The sequence below is a fragment of the Urocitellus parryii genome, chromosome 9, assembly GCF_045843805.1.
Source record: "Urocitellus parryii isolate mUroPar1 chromosome 9, mUroPar1.hap1, whole genome shotgun sequence".
NCBI lineage: Eukaryota > Metazoa > Chordata > Mammalia > Rodentia > Sciuridae > Urocitellus > Urocitellus parryii.
The window spans coordinates 46719702-46747081 of NC_135539.1; the positions used below are offsets into that span (position 1 = coordinate 46719702).

Here is a 27380-nt window from a genome sequence, read left to right on the forward strand (position 1 = left end):
AAGAGGGGTGTCTTTTAGGTGTAGACTCACCTCCAATCAAGTAGCACATCTTTAGTGTTCTGGTTAGTAATAAGTGAGCACCCTGAGGCTCCTCGGGCATCGGCACTCATGAATAATGATTTCTGGTGAAGATTAATAAAACTGAAATTTATAAAAGGACTTAAAATTAAAATTTAAAAAAGCTCTTCAATCTGTAAATCCCTTTCCAGAGAAAGGGATGGAAGAGCAGTTAGTACCACGTGTGTTCAAAACCCATTTATCAGTTAGGCAAATCTCTTAATGGTAATCATTATATTATGAATAATCCACTAATCTCTCGATTTCATTCTCCACTGTTTCTCATTTCAGCACATTCTTGTATTTTTTTCCCTCTATGCCCAGCTCTTCAGTTAAAGAAGGGGGAGAAAAAACCGTCTCTTGTGAAATAATGAAACAATTTGCTTTTCCTTTGTATTTTTGTCCATCCACATGTCTTCCTGTTTGTCTTTTTTTGTTAAATTGGAAAGAAATCAAACACCAAGTCTGAAAAAAGGACTTTAAGAGAATTCTGTTCTATTTATTTGCCCCCTAAACCACCCCCTACAGATAATCTTCTAATCTAATTTTTACAGAATTTCAAAGAACAGCACCAAATATATTTCATTATTAACTATCCTCTCTACTAGAAAAGTTTTTCTTGTATCCAGAAATCACTTTGTTGTGGTTTGAATTTGCTACTCTTCGCTCTGTTCTTATATTGCCTTAATAGACCATAATATCATATGTTCATCCAGCATTAAACTTGGGTTGAGCCTTGGCAGAGCTTTGTACTGGCTATAGAGAGGCTGACAGTGATTCTCATCGGGGGCAGATTTTGCTCTTCCTTAAGGGACCTTTGGTGATGCCTGGAGATATGTTTGGTTGCCCAAAACACATCTGGGGGAAATTCCTGGTGTCTGATGGGTACAGATCAGGAATGGGGTTAAATATCCTACAATGTACAGGACAGCCCTCCTGCCCCCACTCCAAAGAATTATCTGGCCCCAAACCACCAATAGTACCAGGGTTGAGAAACCCTGGGTTAGGAGAAGGCCAACCACATGGGAAGGCAAAAACCAATGGAACAGATGTGGAGAATACAATTTGGTACAAATCATGTGGTTCAACTTGCTTCCCATGGGATTAATCAATGTAGGGCGAGATTAAGGAGAGAAACTAACCTGGAGATCATTTGAGGTTTTGAAAACTTGTTAACCACATGATTTTAGTTATATTTTGGATGCACTTCTTATTTTATCCTGAGATTACCGACCCAATTTGCCTCCAGTTTGCAGAAGGTAACAGCTGGAATGTGTTATTTGGGAATTCTAATTTTTCAGGAAACATTTTAGCTTGGCCAGCTTAACTGTCAACCCTTGACATGCTTCCCTGGCATCCTGAGCGGGATTTATTTGTAATATAAACTTCTGGCTGGTTAGTTCCTGGCTCCAACTTTAGAAACTGCCACATTTTTGAGGATTGTACTTTCCCAACATTAATGTGAAAGTTTGAATTTTTTTCCCCCTCCAGAAAAATGTCCATATGTCAAAGGTCACTGATATAAAAGTATTCCTAATTTAACAACAGGCATGACTAAATATAGAATGGAACAAAACCCTGGAATTACTCTGTGGGGCCAAGAACAACAAGAATAATCAACGGCCATACACAGTGACTTTCCTTTCTGGTGACTTCCAAACGTGTCACATTTCTTTTCAACACGGTGCTCACAAGGGAAGTGGACACAGAGCCCACGTTAAGTCATACTTCCCATTCTGGCAGCAAAAAGATTTTCCCATCTCATCACCTTGGTTGGAAAACAAAATTCAATATCCTGATAGTTGAAGAACTTTGTAAACTGCAAAGGGATCCATACTTGTAAGGCTTATCAAGGTATGAGTTCCCGATTATCTGGCTAAGCAAACAGTGCAGCTCCTTGATTGAACTAAATACGAGAAAACAATACTTGCTGAAGTCCTGTCCACCAAGAGCCATTTGGCTCTACAAATTAGAAGGTGAGAAATATGAGGACACTCCAGTGCACTTAGTGAAATGCAAAGGATTTGTGCTGTGTCCTGGGGGTCTGATGTTGCTTCACGCGGAGTAATATCCATCAAGGCCAAGTTCATGACTTGACTTCTGCCATGGGCAGCCCAGCATCTTCAGGTCTCATGGCCCAAGCCAGCCCACCTGGCCCTTTCTCACTGTCTTTAGGAGTATGTGAAGTGCTGTAGCAGGAAGGAGCACAAATGTGGGGTCTTCCTTCACTCCCATGAGTGGACATCTCTCAATAGGGCATTTATTTCATGATCAAAAGATGGGAGATATTAAGTTTAATTTGATACTACATGTCATCATTTTTGCTGCTTTTAAAAGCATGTGTGTTAAAAAAGTATGTGTCCTCAAGTTAAAATTAGATTTCTGGCTAGGCATGGCGGCACATGCCTATAATCCCAGTGGTTCAGGAGGCTGAGGCAGGAGGATCACAAGTTAAAGCCAGCCTCAGCATCTTAGCAAGGCCCTAAGCAACTCAGCCAGACCCTGTCTCTTAAAAAAAAAAAAAAAAAAAAAAAGGTGGGGGTAGGGTGGGGGTGGGGTGGAGGTGGGGATGGCTCACTGGTCATGCATCCTTGGGTTTAATCCCCAGCACACAAGTAAGTAAGTAAGTAAGTAAATAAATAAATATTTTTGCACTGTCCATCTAGTGGCCTGGGGATATTTCTTTCTCAGCCTGCAGGCTGTGAGTATGGAACAGGAATGGCTCCATTTCTGCTTCTTCACATCATGTTAACTTTTGCACCTGGTGAATTCTGAAACGACTGAGGAGTGGAGGGGGACCTGGGTAAGGATGGGGCAAGGATGCCAAGAGGGAGAGGGCTGGTTGCAACCTTAAGAAGACAACGATCGCTAATGCATTTGGCCCTTCAAGCAACCTGATCCTGGGCCTTATCCATTGCCTGTGGAAATGGCTTAGAAATGTCTTTAAGGTTTTCTACTCCAATCCTTTAGTCAACTGTGGCCATAGTGGCTAAGCATGCCCAGGATCACACAGAGGCCAGGCTGGGATCATTTCACTACTGTGCAGACACAGACTGTAAAGCAAGGAAACAGAAAGGGCGGATCCTAATGGAACTCAACAGGAGGATGGAGGAGACCAAGGCCTTGAAATTCCAGAATTCAAGAACCACAGGTTTCAAGAGTCCAAATTAGTTCAACAGAAAGTTGGTGTTGTACAGTAAACACAAGGAAAAAAATGCATCCTAAGGAAATATGAAGGCAAAGGGAACAAAGGGCAGGAGAAGAATCTTAGGTGGTAGATGCCTGGCAGGCTGACTAGGGGAGCTTCCTTGGTACCTGGAGACTCAAGCTGGTAGAATTATAGCCAGGATTTTTGCTTGTTCTTGGAGGGAGGTGGCCACAACCTTATAACTTTCCCTGGATTGGAGTGAGACTTCTCTTTCCTACTTTACTAGTGGGATCAATTTTTCCTTAACCCTGTGTCCAGGAGGTATCCTCATAAGAAGTGTACACAGTGGACAAAGAATCATAACAGAAAAGCCTACGGTCCTCCAGAGTAGGAACTCCAACCCCTCAGGGGTGTCCCTTGCAGACACCATTCCCAGTCCGAGGTCCATCTGTGGGGTTGATGATACTTGAGACAGAGCAGAACAGAGAGGTCACAGGCAGGGGCAAGACAGGAGCCCTTCCCTCACGCACCCTGGGCTTCTTGTCCAGGTGAGCTCTGAAAGGTGCTGCTGGGAGCCCACAAAGCTACGGGCAGATGCCCAGGGGTCTGGCCAGCACTCTGACTGCTGCCCCTGGTGGTGTTAAGTTTTCATGGCAGTCTCTTTGTGACAAAACGGCCCCATCTTTTCTGGTACCAGTTACTTGCTCTGAGAGCTACTCTGTGACAGGGTAAATGAGTCAGAAAGTTTCTGATTCAGCCACAAATGAAACTGGAGAAGGCTCATTAAAGGCACTAACGAGCTTTCCCTTTCACCTCATGCTGTCTGGACTTTCTCCTGCACTTCAGCTGCCGTAGTGGGCCCTGTGCTCCTCATGTGAGAGCTGTAAGGTGGACCCACTGAGGCTGAGCACATGAAGAAAGGAAGCCTTCTTTCAAGAATCCACCCTGAAGGCCCTGGAGATGACCCAGCCATGGACTATCACAGTTTCTGCAGTGTAGGAGCCAGAGGGCCGAGAGCCTACCAGGGCGAGAAGAGCAAACCAGACATGTGGCTTGGGTATTATTGACAAAGACACCCAGAAAAGGTGAAGGACTGATACTAATTTTACAAAGATTCTCAATTTTGTGCAAAACCAGAAAGACTTCCTCTAAGATGGCAAAGAAATCAGAGAGAGAGAGAGAGAGAAAGAGAAAGAGAGAGAGAGGACATTGAAAGACATGCCTACTGTTTTTGTTTTCCTTGAGAGAAACAAGATGTGTTGTGGTTTATACCCTAAAAATCTCTGATCATGCAAAAGTGGGGGGCATTTCACGAATTATAAAATGCTGTTTGAGTCATTCTAAAACCATGCGCTGTACTTTTGCATTGCAGAATTCTATTACCTTTGTGTTTTCTTACATTGTCAAATATCCAGGACAAAGACACAAAATCTGGCTGCAACTTTTGATCTAAATAAATAACTTAATAAAAACAAACACAAATCAAAGATATCCTATGTGTAACTATAAAGCAAATAATTTCCATCTTTTTAGACAGTATGTCTTCAAAAATTCCTGCTGTGGAATAGGCTGGTGTGTTGGGTGAAGTTCTGTCAAAAGTCCCACTCCAAGTGGGCTGGCTCTGCTCATGTGGGAAGAAAGGTACCATCAAGGTGACAGTGTAAGGGAGAACATAAATGACATGAGTTATCTCTAAGAGTACTTACTTACAATGTCTCTTCCACCTTGAAAAAACAGAAAGAGAGCTGGACAAATCAAGAGAAATTCTTTCTAGGACCTCTCTTCAGACAGGTGAATATGGACGCCCGCAGAGCTGTCCATGTATATCAGAGGGATCTTTTATGATACAGGACCACAGAATTTTTAGCACAGTGTTACAGGTCTGTATAAGATTCAAAGTGACCCTGGCATTAGATGGAAAAAATCCTCCTGTCCACATAATTGTAGGTATTTCTGCAGATTCAGCTGCCTCAGTTGCTAGTTGCTGAATAATTGTTCTGGAAGCCCCTTTTGTAAAACCAGGCAGCTTAAGAAAAGCATTCTGATGAAGTGCCTTCTCTGCCCCTGTACGCAGCAACAAATGGAAAGTGATCTCTTGTCCTGCCAATAAGGAGTAGGGAGTATCTGAATCCGTATCTGAGTCTTTGCCAGAGCCAGTCTGATGAGAACCCTGTGGTGTGGCCCTCAACGTGGGGAGGTCAGCATTATCAGGTTGAGCCATGTTTATGTGATATCACTTGGCCAGAGATTAGCACTGGCTTGGCTTGGGCATCTCAGTCTTCTCAGAGGCCACCCCTTGACTCTCTACCAGCAACAGTTCCATGGGAGCAACAGGGAAATGGACCTGAGCCTGGAGGGAGGGTGGAAAGTCACCAAGCCAACCAAGCCAGGCCAAACCTAGAATCAAGAGGCAAGGAGGAGCTCAGTGACCAGCAGGGAGAAAAGAAAGGAATTTCTTTAGTAGGTATGATGAAACCAGCCCAAGCCGGTGTCTTAAATATTTTCTCTCCAGTAAAATTTTAATCTGTTACCGTAGGAAAAGTTCTGTATGGTTAGCCTCCTTCTAAACACGGGTCCAGATGCTTGGTTTGGTCATGTGATCTTTTAAAAAGTAATAGTGAATTTTTTAATAGGTTCCTTTCTTTTCTTTCTCCTCAACAGACTTGGGAAAGGAACTTAAAACCAGAATGCTATCAAATCCTTTATGAAACATTTGGGGCTAATTACCCTTGCTGGAAGTCTCCGGATTTTTTTTCCCTTGCCTCCCCCCACCTCATTTTAATAGAACACAGTTCAAGTCTCATAAATGCTTAAATATGTTGTCGTAAAGTTTGAGATGTCTCATGGGCACCGCTGTCTGCAAATCTGCCAGGCAGAGCTCTGTAGGGATTCGAATTCGAACTGGTTTCCTGCCTTTCAAACAGTGTGTTCTAGAAGTCGGGCTGGGAGACTTTACATGCTCCATGTAACAAATCATTTCATAAAGCTTGCTCGATTATGTAGCCAGGGTCACCCCAGGAAATCTTGCCACCTTCCCATTTAAGTAGGGAAAGGAAACTATGCATGTTACTTCCTCCTTATCCAGCTAACCCCAGCAACTGATCCTTCATTTCCTTTCTCATTACTCCAGACTTCGAGGAAGAAGCCAGACCAGGCCAAGGGTCAGAGGCCCCAGCTTCACCTTCATTTGTCTGAAAACAAAGCCATAAATCAGAGCCCAAGCATTATTTATGCATCCCCCAGGATCAGTCTTTTCTCTCAGAGTAACTGACACTCTACCAAATGGTTAGGGAGGTAGAAAAGAGGATTGTCCTCATGTGGAATAATTTTGGGTCCCCAACAATGAGTTGAGATTAAAATGAACAAAGACACAAAATTTGCTTATAATCTTTCCCTGACCCAGCAGGCCTGGGTTTGGCCAATGAATTCAAAGGCACATGCAAATGCTTCTGGGACCTAAGAGCAAGAATGAATTCAGCTGGACTTCCTAGGCAGACCTTTCCCTAAATGCAGTGAAGCTTTCTGATGGATGGAGGGCTGAGGTGTGGTGTTTACCCCAAATCCCTGTGTCTACCTCCCGCCATCTTGTCAACAAGTCAGTGAATGCCAGAGACCTCTGGAGGAGGTTCACATGCCCTAAAAAAGATCTTGGGTGTTTCTGTGTAATTGACACATATTTATTTACTTAATTCAATTTCCCTGAGTCACATGATGTGACTTTTATTTACTGAACACATTTCATTTCCCTCAGGCCTACAAATTCTTTTTAGTGGTACTTTACCATGGAATTAGAATCCAGTCTTTCTTTTATCTCATCTTCTCTCTCACACACTTCAACTTCTGTTCTTTTCCTAGGCTTTTCTTTACTAAACAATGAAATGATTAATTGTTCAAAAATCATCTTGGGCCACTACTGTGTTCATGTGAAAAGAACAGAAAGAGTAGGGTATATGCCAAATGAGTGACCTGTTCAATAGACGAGTGTCTGTCTGTGTATCTATCTATCTATCTACTTATCTATCTATCATCTATCTATCTATCTATCTTTCTATCTATCCATCCATCCACCCATCTATCTATTCATCCATCATCTATGGATGTCTGTCCTGTACCTGACCTTGTGCTCTGTGCTAGAGAGAGAGCAATAAACAGTAGAAACATGGCCTTACTTTATGGAAAGGAGGAAGGTTGACATTAGATAAATGATTACAAACACGAGGAGTGCTTGTATGGGGAAACTTAAGGGATTTCAGGAATGTATATGAGCTGCAGAACTGGAGGAGGGGAGATTATTATGGGTTCTGCCGTGCCATCACAGAAGCCTTCAATGAAGGTACATCTTAAACAGTGGGTAGAAGGACTGCAGCCACTGCAAAGGAAAGGAGGGATTATGTTATCCCTAAGCATGCTGGGCTATGGAAACTTTGGGAAGAAAAGCAGAGATCACAGTGTGCTGGCAGCTCAGGGAACTACGAATAGAGGATTTGACTGAAGTGGAGATTGTGTTTTCATAGAAGGAGATGAAATAGTAGCATTGTCTATGTGCATTGTTCGGTATGCTTGACCTTCACCATTCTGTCTTTATCTCCAATGAAACAGTTGAGGAAACTGAGACACAGAGGTCTCACGATTGCCTAAGGTCTCACATGCAGGAAATTATCAAGTTGGACCTTAACTCTGGAAGGCTAATTTCAGAGTTGACTTCCTTAAAACCACTGTGTTACCATCTTCACACTAAGAATGGAGTGGAGTTGGGAAGGTCTTGAATGATAAAATCAAACCAGATCCATGGGTATATGAGATGCCAGAGGGAGTGCATAAAGCTGGATTTATTTTTTGTTAAACACACTCTCTCTCTCTCTCTCTCTCTCACACACACACACACACACACACACACACACACACACACTATTTAAAAACTACAGCAGATACCATGTTTAACATTTCACTTAAACAAGTGCTCCAGCACAGCAGACCAATGGTGTTGATCTGTGTTGGTCTAGCATGGCTTGATGCAGAACTTGGACCAGAGCTCCTTCTGCTATCACTCAGTCCATTTGAAATTTTTGCAAGTGCCTCTTTGGTTATTTTCCATGTCATTAAGGGTCAACAAAAGAAACTGTACTGGCCTTTCCAAATACTCAGGTTTTTGCATGTTCATGCACATATAGCAATAACTTATGAGAGTATTTCGGGATTTTCCTGTTATTGTCCAACACAATATGGTTCCCATTAAATGTCTTTGTAGTGAATAAATGTTGTACATTTATGCTGTTAAAATATCATTTTCTAATGCATGTTATATTTTGTATCTTTAGCATATGATTTCACATAAAAAAGAGTTTTGCTGCTAAAGATTTGGCCCTAAAATAGATAATTGGGACCCATTAACAGTATCGATATCTTAGTGGACAAATGATTTGTCCAGTGTGGCTAAAAATGACTGACGAATCAGACAGTGGGGTGAAGTGTGTGTGTGGGGGGTGGTTAGGAGCAATGAGGAGGCAGCTCAAAGTGTCAGGATGGGCAAAAAGGGTCTGAAGAAAGCAGGTGGTGGAGATGAAGAAAAGGTAGCAACCGGATAGCTAAACCCACGGTTAGCTAAGTGCAGATGTAAATCATTTATTTGATCATTCAAAAGCCATTGTGACATTTGCAATGAATGTTCAAGCTTCCCTGAAGTATGACTATTTTCTAGAGCTTAGTAACCAGAATGTGTTCATTTTTAGTACTAATCAAATCTTATGCAATTGAAAACAAGCCATCCGATGGTTTTGGATTACTATGCAACCACTTGTAAAGGCCTTTCGCTTTCAAAATTCATGAACTCAGTAAAGCCAGGTCTCCTGTTGATGCCCAGATAAAAGAAGTAGTTGACCCTGGCACAGGGGAATTTGTGAAAGAAGCTAATGTCAGGTTCTAGTGATAAAATGCCACAGGGTAAGCGAGAAGACTTCTGCCTGCATTCTTTAAAACTATGCTTTTTAAGTACAGCTTTGCTTACTCGCACAGCAATTTGGTTCACATGGGAATTAGTACATGACTTCAAGTTGAGTTTCCTTTGTGCAATCATTCCCTCCTGGGTTGGGAAATACAGCTTACGTCCTAGGAGCTCTTGTCTGGGGCCAGCCTTAATCAAAAGGAACTCTGAGAATATGTTGTTCTTGCAGCTCTGTATAATTAAGATAAGAATTGAAATTGCCAAAGTTTTCCAAAAGCCTCAAACTTAAGTTTCATAAGACGCTTTATGACTTACAAAACAATTTCAAATCAAGCCTATTAGATATATTTTATAAATCCTTATTTTGTAGATAAGAACTCTGCTACAGTTTGGATTTGGAAACGTTCTTTAAAGGACTCATGTGTTCAAGGCTTGGTCTCCAGGTTGGTGCTGTTGGGAGGTGATGGAACTGTTAAGAGGTGGAGCCTACCGGGAGGTCTTTAGGTCTTTGGGAACTGTCCTTGAAGGGAACTGTGAGACACCATTTACTTCTTTTTTTTTTTTCTTCCTTGCCATGAGGTGAGAGCTTTTACTCCCCCAAATGGTTCCACCATGATGTGATGCTTTGTCATTAGCCCAAAGCAACAAGGCCAACCAATCATGGGCTGAAATCTCTAAAACCATCATCCAAAATAAACCTTTTATTTTTATAAATTGATGATTTCAGGCATTTGTTCTAGTAATGGAAAGCTGCCCAACATAAAGCCTGAAGCTTGGAGTGGGCAAGTGACATCCCATGCCACACAGTCAAGCAATGCCACCACACGGATACTTGAGCCCAGGTTTTCTGACTCCCAGCTGCACCCTTAAATGCAAAGATCCCTCAGGCTCTGGTTTCAGAAGCCATGGGTATGAAAAGCAGGCACTCACATCTGTGTGTTTCCCCTCTGTGGAATGCACAAAATAATATGCTAGTCATTTCCTGTGTCATCAGGAGTCAACGCTTCTTGTGACAGATCACAGCACCTCTGAAAATATTTCTTTAATTAGCAGCAGGACTGGCTTTGCAGCGTGTGGTGTGTTTCCCCAGGAAAGTCTTCTGGGTTCGGTCTGACCTTAGTCTGTGTCAGGAATTCTCCAGTCACAGCTGGCCTGGTGGAGATGCAAAACATGCACCCGCCCTGCAATCCTGTCCCAGATGAGAGGCTTCAGGGGAGCTAAACTCCCAGGCAGGCGGAGGCAGAAAAGAGTGAGACACTTGTTTTAGTTGTTGTGACCAAAGTTTACTGATGTTTCTGCATGATGTTATTTCTGGCAGCATCTATCTTGGTGAGTGACTCAAAGATGGTTTTAACTTGAGAATGTCTGAGTCTTCACAGATAGCGCTTGTCTTCTGTTGCCTCCTTCACACATGTAATAGTGTATTGGTCTAGCACTTTAGGGGATAGAAGGTGAGGTGTACCCCATCTTTTCACTTGAGGTGTCTGCAGGATGGGAGGAGGTAGAAGACATGATGTAAGAATGCCATTGTAAGGTGGAAGGGGCTCTCTGTGATAACAGAGATACTACATGAGGAGGGGATTAAAGCTCATGGCTTCATACCTTTCTGGCCTCTACCCTCCCCTTGTTCAATAGGTTATAACCATGCTCTCTTCTCTCTTTCTGCATCAGGCCACATTTGTTTCTGCCTCAGGACCCTTTCATATGCTCTTCCCTTTGCCTTCTGTTTTGTTTTTCCTAAAACTTGGTTTGGTTCATTCTTTTTTATTGTTTGAATTTTAGCTTGGACATCATCCTTCCAAAAGACCTATTTGTTTGTTTATTTGTTTACTTATAATTTCTCTTGCCCAGTAGAATGTAAGCTTTCCTTATATTTGGAAGCCACAGACAAACGATGCCAAGAACAGAATGGTAGGCAACACATACTGAGACTCAGAAGGAGTAAGGTGGCAAAACACACTGAGACTCAAAAGGAAAAAGAGTAAGACGAAGACTTGATCTTTAGGTTTATCTGGGTTTAGGTGGAATGAGGAGCGAAAGAGACCCAAAATAGATCTGAGAAGGGTCAGAGAAGGAGGAGCTGGTGCAGGGAGATGGAGCTCCAGGTGCTGAGCACTATAAGCCATACAAGGTGAGGAGATGGGAAAATGGCCCTGGGTGTGACCACTGCATGTCCATGGTGGTCTTTGAGGGAAGCAGGGCAGAGGCCTTATCTGTGAGCACTGAAGGAGTATGTGCTAGGGTGTGGGGGCTCCAGGAATGGCGTATTCCACTGATGGCTCCTAGGGAGGGAAGGCGGGAGAGTGCACTTTTGAGAGTGTAGCAGGCTTGACAGAATGTATCTTTTCGGGAGCTGTGGGAAGATCTGAGTTCGAAGACAGACTGAGAGGAAAACCCCAGCAGGGAGGCGTCAAAGATGTCAGGTGTCAGGAGAGTTCAGGAGAAAGCTCTGAATGAGTAGAGAAGGGCTGCAGAGGACAGGGGAGGGATTCCTCCAGCCCAGCGCGTGGCAGGGGTCATCCTGGTGATCAGAAGAGCATTAAGGATGCTCAGGTTTTAGGATCTCAAATTTTATGGGGAAGTGGCAGATGTGAGTATCTGTTCTTTGCTTTCCTCCGTTTTAGAGTTCTTAACCTGTTCTTTAAGAAATCCATCTGAAGAAGTGGCTTGTTTCAGAGCTAGGCAAATCTGGTTTAATTCAATATCTCCAAGATAAAGCAAGTGTGATTTTTTTTGGGGGGGTGGGGGGTACTGGGGATTGAACTCAGGGGCACTCGACCACTGAGCCACATCTCCAGCCCTGTTTTGTATTTTATTTAGAGACAGGGTCTCACTGAGTTATTTAGTGCCTCACTATTGCTGAGGCTGGCTTTGAACTTTCCATCCTCCTGCCTCAGCCTCCTGAGCCACTGAGATTACAGGTATGTGCCACCGTACCCGGCAAGTGTGATGTTTTTACACTGTGAATTTCCCTCCCTTTTCTGTTTCCTGACTTTTCAAGTAAAATAGGCTTGTTGTAAAAGAACAATGGATGGCACAGAAAAGTGAAAAGAAGTTTAAAAACACTTGTAGCTCCACTACCCAGAAATAACTGCTGTTTCAGTGTAGCAACAAAGAGCATGAATTCTAGAAGCAGCTGCCGTGGTTTTAACCTGGCTCTGTCGCTTCTTATGAGATGGTTGCAGGTTATGTCACACAGTGCAAGGCATGAATCCTAAGGCCTCGCACATTAGGTAAGTGTTGCCACTGAGCGAAATCCCCAGCCCCAATCCTATGAACTTTAAGGTGTGGATGTCCTCAGCTGTAAGATGAATATGTGACAAGGCTGTGGTGAGATTAGATTACACTTACAGCTTCACCCTTGGGACATGGGAAGTGCTACAGGGTCCTTGCTTGCATGATGCCATTTGCCTTGCAGGCTCTTCCATAGAGACTGGAATACTTCCTATGAGTGATTTCGTGTCCCACTTTTGGTTCCCATCTACTGTTAACTTGTGGAAATTTTCTTGTATGTTCCCTACATTGCTCTTCATTCTAAAAGGAGTGATGGTATGGTTCACCCACGGAACGGATAAAACTGCGTCTTGGCATCACCCATGCCCTATCCAATATGTCTCGCCTTTTGAAAGTTCAAGAACTCAGCACAATTCTAATCACACCAGAAGTTCATTTTAGAAAGACTACAGGGCAGCGGCCAGTCCTTATTTGTCCTTTACAAAACACTGCAGAAGCAATGTGAGTGGTCCAGCCCGGTGCAAGGACATCAGAGAAGAAACCATTGAAACTATGTGTAGCTTTCAATTCTCCTCTCAGGCTTTGTTGCTTGTCTTCGATTTGGGAGGTTGTGCTTGCACTGAAATAAAAGGGGAATCCCTTTCTACTCAGCCTTTCCCATTGTGTTCAGTGGCTTCAGCTAACCAAGTACTGGGGCAGGGAGTCAAGAGGAGAAGCTGGGCCACAGCGCCATCAGGTCCCCCAGACTCAGGTTCCTCAGTACATGGTGATGGCATTTCCCCCGTGCTGCTGTTGGCTGCCTTTGTGAGTTGTTGGGGGTCATTGGCAGAACTCTGCCAAGGGGGCACCTGGGCCTTATCAAAGATGCACAGCTCTGGGTCCAAAAGCCAGCCCCCAACACTTTCACAGTGTCCATGCACAGGCTGGGGCTTGACACCAACCTGACATCTTTGTTTCACCTGTGATGCATTAGGTTGTAGGAGGCTAGAAATAGTCAGCACATTGTCATTAAAAGCAATTTGAACTTTCTTGTAATAGAGCACATTGAATTCAATTCTTTTAGCCACAAACACAATTTTCTTTCTTAGACAGGACCCATTTTTCAAACGTCACAAGATCTTAACAATGCATACATCATATTCAATGGTGTAAAGTCGTTATCCAACCTGTTTTTAATAATCCTGCCCTTAAATGCCCAGGTGATGAGTGATCCATTCTATTTCTTACCCAAGATACTGAAATATAAATGCCAAGGGAGGATCTGGAGGCTGCTGAGGTTCCAGATGCAGCAGGGTGAAGAAGGCTCCTCTGGCTCAAGACAACTCTGTTCTGCAGAGGAGCTGATATATTGGCCCACAGGCTTTTGCTTAGGAAAGGCTGCAGCTCTTTCCCTAATTCAAAGCACACTGTAATACCCGAGGTGGCGCCTGATGGCAGGCTTATTTGCCAACTCGGAGCCAGTGCCCTGCCAGGGTCTACTTTGTTTTGGAATTTCAAGCATATTACAGACCTTACAGAGAAACTTCGTTCCATATGCGGAGATACCCAGCCTTCCAGACAAACTAGGCGAGGGAGGAGGAGGCTGGTTATCAGTCAGTGCTGGGAGCAGGACATTAGTGTCACATTTAAAGCAGTGTGCATGAACACTCCTGTGTTTTCTGGGCTCTCTCATTCTTGGTTCACAGTATTCACGTGGTTTTTATTTTAACCACTTTCAAATTCATCTCTTACGTTGTTGCAACTGGCCTCCTGGGGGGAATGCTAGATTCCCAGGAGAGCTTAAATGATGCATAAAGGATTAATAAGGAAACAATGGCCAGTTACTAAACATCTTGTGTTGAGTGCTTTACATAGGCTGCCTCAACCTCAAAACAATCCCATATGATATTAATTTTGACCCCATTTTACAGAAGGCATGTTGAGGCTCAGGACAACTTGCTTGCTAAATTCATGCAGCAGGTAAATCGTGGACTGGGATTTAATTTAATTGGGATTAAGATACTTGGCTCGATTCCAGTGTCACCCAAGTCCATCTCCAGTAGGCCATGATGGAAAAAGAGAATAAGTGTGGATGTATGGTTGTGTATTTTTTCTCAGTGGCAAAGAAACTCATTAACTGACTAGGAGATTTGGCAGTAAGTTTTAAGATTCAAATGAATTGACTTGAATTTTTCGGCAGCATTACAATTTTGTATTGCAATTTTGTAGAACAGCAGGAGTTTGGATGTACAAACAAAACACACACGCTATTCCCAACCGTTGGCTTTTAGCGAATGTCTGGGAGGGGCAGACAGCAGAGATTTTGGGCATTTTTGAAAACAGATTCACAATGAGTTCCACGTTCAGTTCTGATCCTCCGTCCAGCCCCCGCCCGGGGCACTTCCTCAAGGCCTGAGAACGGAGCCTCTGCTTGTCCAGAACTTTCTTGTTAAATCACTGGCTTAGAAAGTTGTGAAAGGAGTCAGAAGTCCCTGCAATGACTGGGTAACCCAAAGAGTTGATTGAGAACAAGACCAACACTCTCTCCGGTGGATGGCTCTGACTTGGTACAGGTGTGTGTGGGAAGGCGGTGTCTGTCTTAAAGCCCAAAGAAGAACCAAATACGCAGATACCTTTGACAAGCCATGCTGCCTCTCTGTGTTTATGAATTCTACCCCTCTTTTTTGGTTAATATTTTGGCATTAGCAAAGTCCAAGGAAAAAGCTCAAAGTGTAAATCGTGCCTCACCGGGGAAAGCTCAGGATCTCTAAGATTTAGAACCAGGAATCCTTGGTGTTATTTCTGCCTGCAGTATTAATTCATAGGGTCGAGCAAATTGCTAGCCTCTTTCTGCCTTCAATTCCCTGTTGCATTCATTCCTTCTTGTGTCCTGGTATCTTTCTGGCCCCCAAGATTCTCCCTGTTTCTGCAAGCCACTTAGAAAGATGGTTGTGTATGGAAACTCTGAGCCCAGCATTTTTTGCTTCCCTCCCTCTGCTTGCACAGTTTTGCCTATTGGATCCCCTCCCTGCCCTTATAGCCTATATCAATGTAAAACAGTGATATTAATGTAAAACAGTAATATTAACCACAGAAGTGGCTAACTTCTATGGAATGCTTAATGTCTAGCAGAAAGATGCTAAGAGCTTTCTATGCATTTGTTACTATAAAATATTGAGGTCTTATTATCCCCATTTTGCAATGGAGGAAACTGATGTGAAATTGCAAGATAATTATCACATTATTTAAAGATGCTAAACCTGAGATTCAGCCCAGAGGCATGACTACCACCCCACCTTGCCCTAATCAAGAAATCCTTGACGATTGATTAAAACAACAATGAAATGAGGCAGGGATATTCAAAGTTACGATGAACATGCTGTAGAAATGGTGAGCAAGTTATGCTGAAGGAAAGAGAGATGTGAGAAAGAGATGTGCTATTTCTATGGAAATAACAATACAGTGGCAGATTGTACCAGATTGTACCTACTCATCCTCCAGAATGGGCCACTGACTTACAATTTTGAACACTGGCTCTAAAGTGAAAAAGATTGGCTTTAAATCCTGGCTCTATCACTCATTAGCTGTGTGGTCATGAGGCAGTGACTGAAAGCTCCTTGTGATAAATGGATAAAGAAATGTGGTATGTGTACACAATGGAATATTACTCAGCTATAAAGAAGAATAAGTTTATGACATTTGTTGATAAGTGAATTGAAATAAGCCAATCCAAAATAACCAAAGATTGAATGTTCTCTCTGATATGTGAATGCTAACACACAACAAGGTGTGGGGAGGGAAGGGAAAGAATTGAAGCTCAGTGGATTAGACAAAAGGGAAATGAAGGGAAGGGAAGAGGAATAGAAATAGGAAAGACAGTGGAATTAACTTTATGGATAAAATTATGGATATAACTTTCCCATAGTTACTGAACACAGTGATTCAGAGCTGGCTCCATATGGCCTCTGATGGCCACTTACTAGCTGTGTGATTTGATATCATCAGGTGATATGCTGAATATTCTTCAGACTTGCTTGAAACAGACATTTCAGACAATGGCTTGTATTACAAGAGATGAGTTAATTGTTCCAAGGGTTTATCCTGTGCTTCGTGATCATGGAGGCCAACTAAATATAACAGACATAGACTGAGGCCATGCCAACTTCCACCGTGCCCTTGATTCCCACCCCCGAGCACACAGCCAGAACTGGCAATTCATGCCCTTCCACTGCCATTGCTGGAGCAGAGCCCTGAAACATGGCGTCAACTGCAATTTGCCTCCCAGGGCTGAGTTTCAACAAGCACTTCCCCTTTTTCAGAAAATGCTCAGGGTGTCCTGCACTCTTTATTTGGCCGAGAGAGAGTGCAGACTGTAGGTTACTTGACCCAGCCTGTAAATAACAGTACATTCATGGAAAAGTCACAGCAGCTGCCCTAGAACAGGCAAATCGAAAACAAAACTCTAGCCTGGGGAAGCACAAACAAAGCTGCGTGGTGTGGGAGAGGCAGCCCCCACACTTGGATCCAGGCAGAAGTGGGGAGAGAACAGAGGGCTCTTTGGACTTCTAGGAACGTTGGTGACCTTCATTTCACTGAGTCCCCAGCAGGCCTCTACTACTGTAGGTACCAAAATTGCCTGCCTAGCCCCTTTGGTTGAGCCTATTTTCTGGCATAATTGTGGGTCAAAAAACATTTTTGAATGTCCCCTGGAAACTTCAAAGTGGCTCACTATAGCTATGATAATGATAGCAATCAGCCTATACTTATTTTGGAGATGGAAGTTTGTTTGGTTTTGGTACTTAAGAATTATTTATATCCCCACTCATCATTTCTCAGATGAGATGATAAGAATGGATCAGGTTCTTTTAATTTGCTTTTATTTTGTAGCAAATGAGTAAATTGATAATTATGACTTACAATCAATAAGTGTGTGTTGCTTATCAGTCTTGGTCTGAGCACTTGACACACAACATCACATTCAATTCTAAGGGTACCACCCTGTAGTAAATAGTGTTGCTGTTTTCATTTTACAGATGAGAGGATCTGAGCTTTAAAGGGTGAGTGATGTGTCCTTAGACCCACCTTCTGGAATTGGGACTTATTTTAGTCAGCCCTGATCCCTAGTTTTGCTTTTCCTGATTTAGTTACCTGTAGTCAACCATGATCCCAAACTATGAAGTGGAAAATTCCAGAAATAAGAAATTCATAAGTTTTAAAATGTGCACTGTTCTGAGTAGTGTTATGAAATCTTTCACCATCTCCCTCCCTCCCTCTTGGACCTTAATCACCTTTTTTCCTGCGTATCTATGCTGTATACACTACCTGCCCATTAGTCACTGTCCTGGTATTACAGTGCTTGTGTTTAAGTAACCTTTATTTTATTTAATAATGAACTTAAAGTGCAAGAGGAGTGGTGCTAGCAATTTGGATATGCTAAGGAGAAGTCATAAAATGGTTCCTTTAAGTGAGAAGGTGAAAGTACTACCTTTGGAGAGAGACATCACCTTCACATAACTTTTATTACAGTATATTGTCATAATTGCTCTATTTTATTGTTATTGTTTTAAAATCTTGTACTGTGTCTAATTTGTAAATTAAAATCCATCAGAGGTTTGCATAGGCATGAAAAATCATAAAGTTTTCAGAACTCTCGGATGTTCCAGGCATCCACTTGGGGTCTTAGAATATATCTCCTGTGGATAAAAAGGAATTACTGTATGTCTAATTCACTGACTCTGGGGCACATGCCCTTAATCTCAGGCAAAGTTGACTCCCTGGGATAAGTTAACCAGCTGACTACCCACTTGTATCTGGAGGTTGGATGTAGTCATGTGACTTGAGTTCTGGCCAATGAGAAGTGCGTAGAAGAGATGAGCCCCACTTCTAGGACTGACTCATAGAAGTTTCTCACTGACACTCTTCCCTTCTCTGCTTTCCTTTGCCAGCTAAATGAAGTGACACTGAGACCCTGGAGGAGGACAGAGTCACAATATGACACTGAATGAACCCGTGGAAGTTTCAACCAGAGTATGTTTATGTTTATGAGTATGAGAAATAAATTTCTATCTCACTAAGTCACTGAGAGTTCCTAGTTATCTGCTGCAGAGTCTAAAGTTACTTTAACGGATGTATCATATGATAAAAATGGATTGATTGTGCACAGTAAAATGTTACTGTCAGTGGACTCTTATACCAGAATTGCCACTTAGTTTTAACTTGATTTTTTTTTTCTCAATCTTCAGGGGATATGGCCATAACTGGGATATTTTCCTCTAACTTACAAAGATAATAAAGAGAGCCCATATCCTGTTTCCATCTTTCAAAGGGAATTAGCATGACATGAAAATAATCAGATTGCACCATAATCATTCATTGGAAACCCATCTGGTGTGGTGATGAGCTCATACCCTTGAGAACGAAGAAAATTTCCATCTGAGGCTGGATGGGGTGGCTTCCAAAACAGGACAGCTGGCTTTCAAAAGGTCCAGGGGTGGGGGAGGGGAACATCGCTTAGTAGAGTGTCCGGTGGTCAAGCAGCATGGTCAAAGTTACTGTTACAAATAATTTAAAACTATTATTACACGTGTGAAATAAGGATGCGTGACTGTTAGGCCTAAGAAGTTCAGTGCTCTCTTCCCACAGGTGCAGCAACTCTGGGTTGGTACATAGTGTTATTCTCACCCATCTTTGTCTCACCTGCTCCTCCTGGTGAATGGCCACTTGTCTTTAAGATCTCTGCTCAAACATGACACCCTCAGGAAGCCTTCTCTGACATATCAGAGAAGGGAAGCTTTCCCTGTTATTTCCTCTTAGGCCATCAGGCACCTTGTCCTCTAAGCTTTGACGTCCCATTTTGTCATTATTTGAGTTTAAAAATTCTTGTATGAACACTGTTGAGTGATTAGCGATTGTCAGATCTGTACTGAATGCAACCTTTATAAGAATACGCACTTTTGTTTTATTCACTATCCCATCTCCAGACACCTAGCATGCCAACTGGCACATTGCAGGTGTTCATTAATGATTTGTCAGATGAATAAACAAAAACACATGAACAAATGAATGAATGAATGAATGAACAAATCTTCATTTAATTAATAGAGAACTTGAGGCAGAAGAAGTGGAATATGCCATACCTGGATTCAATGTAAAAGCTTTAGAATTTAGGATGCTTGACTTGGCTGCTAGCCATCTTCTCCCAAATGGCTTTAGTGAAACCGACTACTCCAAATAAACCATCACTTCCGTAGCTGATGAAGGCCCAGAACCAATGACTACATTGTAGCTGCTGAGATGCTTTCCCAGCCTCTAAAACCTCTGAGCCTTGAAAATACTCCATAAATTACCAAAGACATGCATGTATAGTTTTCTTGAAGTTAGAACACGTGAACACTTGTCTCTCAAATGATGACATTTTGAAAAGACACTCACTTGTGAAGAATGGAACATTTTGAGGCTGTAAATAAACTCTCCATCCAATTAAATAATCTTTTTTTCAAGGCCATGGTAGAACAATTAGATTCCCTGCCATCTTCATTAGCTCCACTCAAGAGATCCCAACCAAACATACAATTTAAATAAAAAACTGGCTATGCCTCTTCCTATGGGATTACTCTCCCTGAGTTCCACCAAAGCAGAACTTGAGAAGCCTTGACTGTTTAAAGGCGATTGGATGTTAATCAAGAGCTAAAAGTTGATTTCTGCATTGCTTTGGCAATGGATTAGCCAACACTGGGTGGGACAAACCCAAACTGTGCAGTGGTCAATGTAGTAACTAGAGGCTAATACTAAATCTCCAAATGAAGTATTATTTTCTCATTGGAGCAGACAAAGTGCCTTCCAGGAGGAGGAAAACATCCCCTTATCAGATTAAAAAAATACTTAATGAACAAAGTAAAAACTGAGCTAGTTCCTATATCAAGGAAGAATTAAAAAATCCAAGAATAAGAGTTTTGCCTTTGTTCCTACTGCAAAGATGATTCCATGTCAATATAAAAAAAAACACTGCTGCAAAAGACAGGGTACATGAAATTCAAGCACACTGGTGCAGATACAACACATCATCCTTTACTGCCAGGCACTTAATGAGTGGCTGAAAACATTAAAACAAACAAATGCTGGCTTGGCAAAGAAATCCAACACATGAGCTAATTGTTCCCTTCTAAGCAAGCGTTTTTGTCCTTTAAGCACAGCATGTGCTGCAGATCATCAGAGAAGACCCCAGGCCCAAGCCATGTGCAGGCATTAAATATTACAAAGGATATCGCCCTTTGAAAACATACATTGCCATAACAAAATGATGAAAGGGGAACAGCAAAAATAGCAAATTGAGAATCAAAGCTCCACTTTCCACATGTGGAAACATTTTCTTGAATCGTAGCCTACTCCATCAGTCCTGATCGGTTGCTTTCATTATTTTGGGAGATACGTAGGAAGCATTGAAAACCCAGGCTCATTTTAGAGGAATCGCTGGTCCTTGGGAGGGCTGACCACTGACAGCAACAGAACTAATCATGCAGGCAGTTGATAAGGTCACATTTGCAAACCGACTCTTTTTTCTAGAACTCTCAGTTTTGGAAGTGCGCCTTCTACTTGGGAGGAAACACATTCTGTGACTACAAACCCCAATCCAGGTTGATAAGGTGATCTCACATGTTTGTTTTTCTTGCTGTTGTAGGAATGTGGTGTCTGTAGGTCACTGCGGGCCTAGTGTTGTGAGAGCCGGTGTAGGAGCACTGGCTAAAAACTCTATATAGATTAAAAGGGAGAAAAAACGTGGGGGGCTCTCTCAAATTCCTAAGGCTTGAGTGGTCACTGTAGCCACTGGTCCATATTTCCTTCTAGAAGAAGCAGTCCTTACAACTTTTGAACACCCAAGTGTACCCAAATAATATTTCTTAGAAGAAGATGGGGTGTGCCCTGTGACCTCCAATACAGCCTACCTCCTAAAGCCAGGAGGAGAAGAGGACCAGGCATGTTGACTGGTGTGTTTGACAAGCGATAGAAAACAAAAAACAGAAACATAGTTTACAACTCTTATGAAGAGAGTGGGAGGGAGAGACAGAGAGAGAGAGAGAGAGAGAGAGAGAGAGAGAGAGAGAGAGAGAGAGAGAGAACACCAAACTAATAGCATCCAACTTAAAAAAAGAATAATCTAAAACAGGCTTGCATATGCCATACATATGTGTCCTACATTTCTGAGGCCAGAAGAAAATTACAGTGTGCCAAAATTCAGACTGTTCATCTTATTTATTTTATTTTTATTATACTTTTGCACTGTACAGCCAGGAGCAAGGTGGGTTTGGGAGAGTGGCAGAGGGTACACAGGAAGATTCATCTGGAAGGTTAAACTTCAAGGATTCTCATTTGAGGTATCTCTGTTATCTCTGGGCTGATTCCTAGCAATGGGTTCATATAGCCATTTTTGCAAAAGTGTCATTAGTTATGACTAATTTCCTTTTCCACTTTGACTTCCCCTGTGTTAAACATCCCTGCTTGATCTAGGAGCATTGAAATGTCCGTGGGCATTTTGAGTGAGGACACATTTCATTTGTGATAAGAGGGAAATATGTATGAGGTTGACAGTCATTCCATCAAGTTCAAATTCCGATGAACCGCATCAGTCTAGGCACAGCTTCTAGCAGCAGCCCTTGGCCCCAGGTGCTGACTCACCCTGTGCTGCCCGTGGACTGCTGGAGACCTTAGCCGCCAGAGAACTGCATCTTATAGCACTTGGATGTGGCCAGAGCAGAAGGGAAAGAAGTGTGAAGCACTGAGATCCAAAAGCCAGTCCATGGGGAATTGTTCAATCATTAGACTGGTAAAGTTATAAAGACAACTTAGTTCTCATAAGCCCTTGCCAAAGGTAACAGTTTTTTTCCTGCCAGGAGTATATATAACAGACTGCACACCCATTTGTAAAAGTGACATATAATTTTTTCTTTGTTGAAGAAAATAGAGAATAATTGGATTTTCCCATAGTTTCTATGTCTAGAGGGCATATGCCTCTAGTTTGACACTAAACAGAAAGTATGGCTGGCAGTAGATCATAGATAAAAGAAATTTAAGAAGAGTCTTCCCAAATTCTTCAACACTTTTTGAAATCAGCACATTCCCAGTGAAAAAATTGTGAATCTGAAGTCACCCTTCTAAACTCTTGGTAGCAAAAGGACAAATTTTGATCCTTCTTGGTAGAAGAAGACTGACATACCTTTCTATTCCTTCTAAGGAATATAATACAAATTCACAGTCTCATGAAGAAGAGATCAAAGGGTAGGCAGCAAAAAGACACAGGGATAAGAAGACAATAGGCATGATTAGCGGCTTAATTAAGAAATTTGCATTTTTCTTCTGGATTTTGTGATGCTTCTAACCTTTGCAGCTTTCTTCCATTTGAAACTTGTGGTTTTCCTTTCACGTCTGTTTGTACAATTTTAAATGGTTTTTTCTTTTAAAGCTCCCTGATTATGGATGCTTGGGGACCTACAATTAACCCTTGCTTGGGAGAGTAATGAGATAAAGAAGGAGTGTGGAAAAGACACTTTGAGACACTCTGTTGAGATGCTGCCCATCTGAGCTGCTGCACGTCCCAGCCACTGTTTGGGAAGCAAAATGGACACTGGGATGTGAAGGAAGGACCCCTGGAGCTGAAGCCAAGTGTGCTGTAAAAAAGGGCACGGCTCTGCCCAAGAATAAACCTGACCCTCTTCTTTTTCTTTCTGCGGTGGCCACAGGTGACCACATTCCTTCTTGTGGTAATAAAGGTAGCTCATGTTTACCGAATACTTTGCCCCCTGTCAACCTTGGGCATAAACTGAGTGATTGGAGTTAGTCCTCAGGATCATCCTCTTCAGGCATTGCTTATGACCCTTATTTTTAGGTGCTATATAATACTCTGTCCTCTAACAGATACTTCACAGCTGATGATGGGTTTACATCCTGATCAACCCCTCATTGGTTGAGAATAGTAAGGCAAACTTGTGTTAATTCACCTAACCTATGGAACATCATAGTTTAGCAACACAGCACACTGTAGAGTGCTGGTGGTTTACCCAGGTGATCTCATGACTGACGGATCTGCAGCTCAATGCCCAGGGAAGACAAGGCAAGAAAGACTCCTATTGCATATTGCCAGTGTGGGGAAATATCAAAATTTAAAGTATAGTTTCTACTGGAAGTGTATTGATCCACTGTAAGCCAAACAATTGTTAAGTGGAGCTGTCGTAAGTTGGGGACCATCTATATTAATGATTCCCACAAAAGATAGTAGGAATTGCTTGTTAGGAAAACTGATTGCCAACCTCTACCTCCAGATGTACTTATTCTTTAAGTCTAAGATGGGGCTCATGACATTATGTATATATTTTTAAAGTGTCCCCACCTCCAGTGATCTGATGCTGTTTGTTTGTTTGTTTGTTTGGTACCAGGGATTCAACTCAGGGGCACTGGACCACTGAGCCACATCCCCAGCCTTATTTTGTATTTTATTTAGAGAGAGGGTCTCACCGAGTTGTTCAGTACCTGGTTTTTGCTGGGGCTGGCTTTGAACTCTTAATCCTCCTGCCTCAGCCTCCTCAGCTGCTGGGCTTACTGGCATGCAGCACAGTGCCTGGCCCTCTGTTGGGTTTTTGTAAGCGTTTACTTATTCGCTAATGTGAGATGAGGCTCCTTCAGCCCTGGCTATTCAGCTGGAGTGTGTACATGAAAACCACTGAAAAGCTTTTAAAACATCCCAGCGCTCAGGCCCCAGATCAGTTAAATCAGAATCTCTGGAAGTCAGGTCTGGCTGGAGCAGGGTGTTTGTTAGAGCTCCCCAGACGAATCTAAAATTCATCCAGGAATTGGCAACCATCACTTTAGCCAATGAACAGGCTGTGAACCACAAAAACATTGCTTAAGCAAAATACATCAAAAAAGGCCATCAATCACTGTATTTCTAATAAATAAATGCACTGTTGCTGAATTTTTCCCAAGATAAATTACAATAAGAATACAGTCTATTAAACAACAATAGCATTTCACATCTATAGATTCTTCCGTCTTTGCTACATATTTTTACATATATCCCCTTATTTAAATATTAAAACACTATGAAGCTATATCCTCATTCAGTAATGGAGAAAGTGAAGACCAGGAGACTTAGACTTTTTGTCTAAGTTTTCCTTGAACAAATTATTCTCTGCATTTCTCTCAAAGCCTCTATATGTTGAAATGCAATTATTTGTGTTCTTGACTCTTCCCCATAAAGCTATGAGCAATTGAAGATGGGTCAGAATATTATTTTGAATATCCCTTTAATCCAGCCATGCTGGCCAGTAGACAGCAGGGCTGGGAGCAGGTAGACGCTGCCCAGGACTTGAGAAGTCCTGTCTGGATTGCATTCAGACCACCCCTGGTCAGTACAGCTACATTCTGCTTTTGGCTTCCCTACCATTTCCCGGCCCCCTCAACTTGGCTCTGAAGACTGGTAACCCAGCAGCCCTGTAGTTAACCTGGCCTCTGGGGCTGGGGAAGTAGTTTAGACCTGCTACCTTGGCTTTCCTCTTAGCAACTGCTTTCCAGATCCCCTGTGGAATTACTTCCCAGCTGCAAAGGGCTGTGTGGGTGAGAGGCACTTGTTGCCTTTGGGCCAAGCAGCCCAGGTTGGCCAGAGTCTGATCATGGACAAGTCTGAGGACTCATCAGCCTATGAGTCTCAATTGCCCCTGACAGACGCAGGCACATCACTGGCTCAATGGAATTGTGGTTGGGTGGGAATAAAAAATTTTTTCCAGGCCTGGTTGCTAATAATTCAATGCTCTTTTCAGTATACTTAAGATGTAAATAAAAATCGTAAGGAAGCCCCCTGAGGGGGCTGGCCCACCCTGCTTACTTGATTTTGAAGCTCAGTTTTTATGTAACTTGATGAGACAAGAGGGAAGACAAATCTGGAGATGAAAAGAAAGTGGGAGGTGGAGGCAAGGAGCCAGGCCCTCAAACACTCCTATAACCACAGAAATGACTGAAAAAGATGGAATGATCTAGATTAAGTAATTACCCCAAATACCAAACTGGGGGACATTTGACTCTGAACTAAGGTTTTAGAAAAGCTTCAGATGAACACACCAATCTTTTTCTTTCTTGAATCTCCCAGCTAGGAGGTTGTTTTCCAAAATTCTTTCCTATTCACAACTCGTCATTGGAATTATTTTATGTAAAATTTTCAAATGGTTGTCAAACTTGGGAAGATTTTCCTTAAGCTTCTTTTATATATGATCTATTGGAAACACAGTGGCTGTGGTCTATACCCTTCAAGCATAGGAATTCTGGAGAAATTTCATCTCCAGAAACCCTGTCTGCCCGTGGGAAAATGAAGCCCAAGACAGGGATCTGCAAGTGTCTGGTCCCCTTGGGTAAGGTTTCCAAGAAGCTGTCCCTTCAAAGCAAGGCCAGAAATTGCATGAGTTGGGGAGGGGAATAGAGGGAGGGACAGCTACAGGGTCCAGAGTTGTTTAGACATTACACACAATTTCTTAAGGGATTATGCACCACCAAGCAAACCTAAAAATACAAAGGCCAGCTGTGCCTGCCTGGTGGCAAACAGTGAGGTGAGCCGGCGCAAAAAGAGACTGCCAAAGCCACTCAAGTTGACTTAATGAAACAAACCTTATTACCAAAAAACCCATCTGCCAAGCCAGAGCGACACTGAGTGACACCTTCTTCCAGAGCCAGGCGAGGGGAAGTGCTCCCACTTTCTACTTTGCCTCCTTCCCTTCTTCCTGCCCAACCAGGCTGAGTCCTCTCACAATGGGATGGGGCTGTCAGGACTGACATCTCCATGACAAGCAGGGATATAGCCTAATGCCACCAATCTAGACGGATGGTAGGAGAAGGCAGATACTGTTGTCTCCCCTTTTTTGAAGTATTCTGTATCCCTAGCCAGCTGACTCAGAAGTGCTACCTTCTTTCAGAAAATGCCCTCCCCAGGCTGAGGTATAACTTAAGAATAACATTTGCTTTGTATGCATGAAGCCTTGGGTTTGATCCACAGCATTGCAAAAAATAAATAAATAAATACTAAAATAAAAATTAAAAAAACATAAAATGTTCTTTTTCTCAGATTTGGATGTAGGCTCTGTACAAGTGTCAGAGGTCCCTGTGTAAACCACCAAAGGGAGAGGGAGGTGAAGAAAAGAGATCATATTGCTGCTTGGTGCTCTTGCTCCTGTCCCCCATAACCACACTTCCTTTACCAGCTGGTCACCCCTGCCCCTCCAAATGGCCCACAGATACTGAGTAAGCATCATCTATTGTGAGGGAAATACGAATTAGTGCAAAGAGCAGCCTTTGTCTTTGCAGCCAGAAGAACCTCGGTTTTAATCACACGGCTCTGTCATTTACTTGCTGGGTGACTTTGCACAACCCACATCCTTCTCCAAGTTTCAACAACATCATCTGTTAAATGGAGACATGTGCACCCCTTGAAAATGCTCATGCCACACCTCACAAGGCGCCTGGCACCTCAAGAAAGATGCTAGATTAATGTTAACTGGTTCCCTGTTGATTGTAACATGCTCCAGAGTCCTAAGCACAAGTGACCATAGCTCACTCCCCTCCCCCTTATTCCCCATCACTGCCTCACACTGCAAAGAAAAGTAAGAGGAGGTTGGTCCCACCTGGTAGACGGCCCTGGAGATGCACCATGGCTTCAACATCAGCAGCAGGACCCGAAAGTGTCCCCCTCGACAAGTCCTCAGTGCCTGGCAAGTGAGGTCCCAGCTGCATGGCACGTCCTCAGAGCCCGGCAGCCCCGCCGCCATGCCAGCTCCTGGGCCTCCTGCCTTTGCCCCTCCGCTCTCGGGCCCCACATACAGAGGGCTGTGTTCTTTCAGAAACACAGATTCCAATGCCACTAAGATTTAATCAGGCAAGGAAAAAATTCAGTCAAAATAACCCTGCTTCCTCTTGCTCTCCTCTCCCCCTACCTACCCTCACCACGCCCCTCACTAATCTTCAGAGACTGTTTTCCCTCAAGGATTAGCA

The 27380-nt window shown here is 42.8% G+C and overlaps 1 protein-coding gene across 1 annotated transcript in view; it reads right to left on the reverse strand.

The window, feature by feature from the left end:
* Positions 1–27157, reverse strand: part of Frmd4a (FERM domain containing 4A) — a 262810-nt gene extending 235653 nt beyond the window's left edge. Inside the window, exon 1 of the mRNA XM_077802674.1 lies at positions 27014–27157. Within this exon, the coding sequence (XP_077658800.1) occupies positions 27014–27157 (144 nt within the window). The remainder of the gene's footprint in view (positions 1–27013) is intronic.
* Positions 27158–27380: the final 223 nt, after the last annotated feature.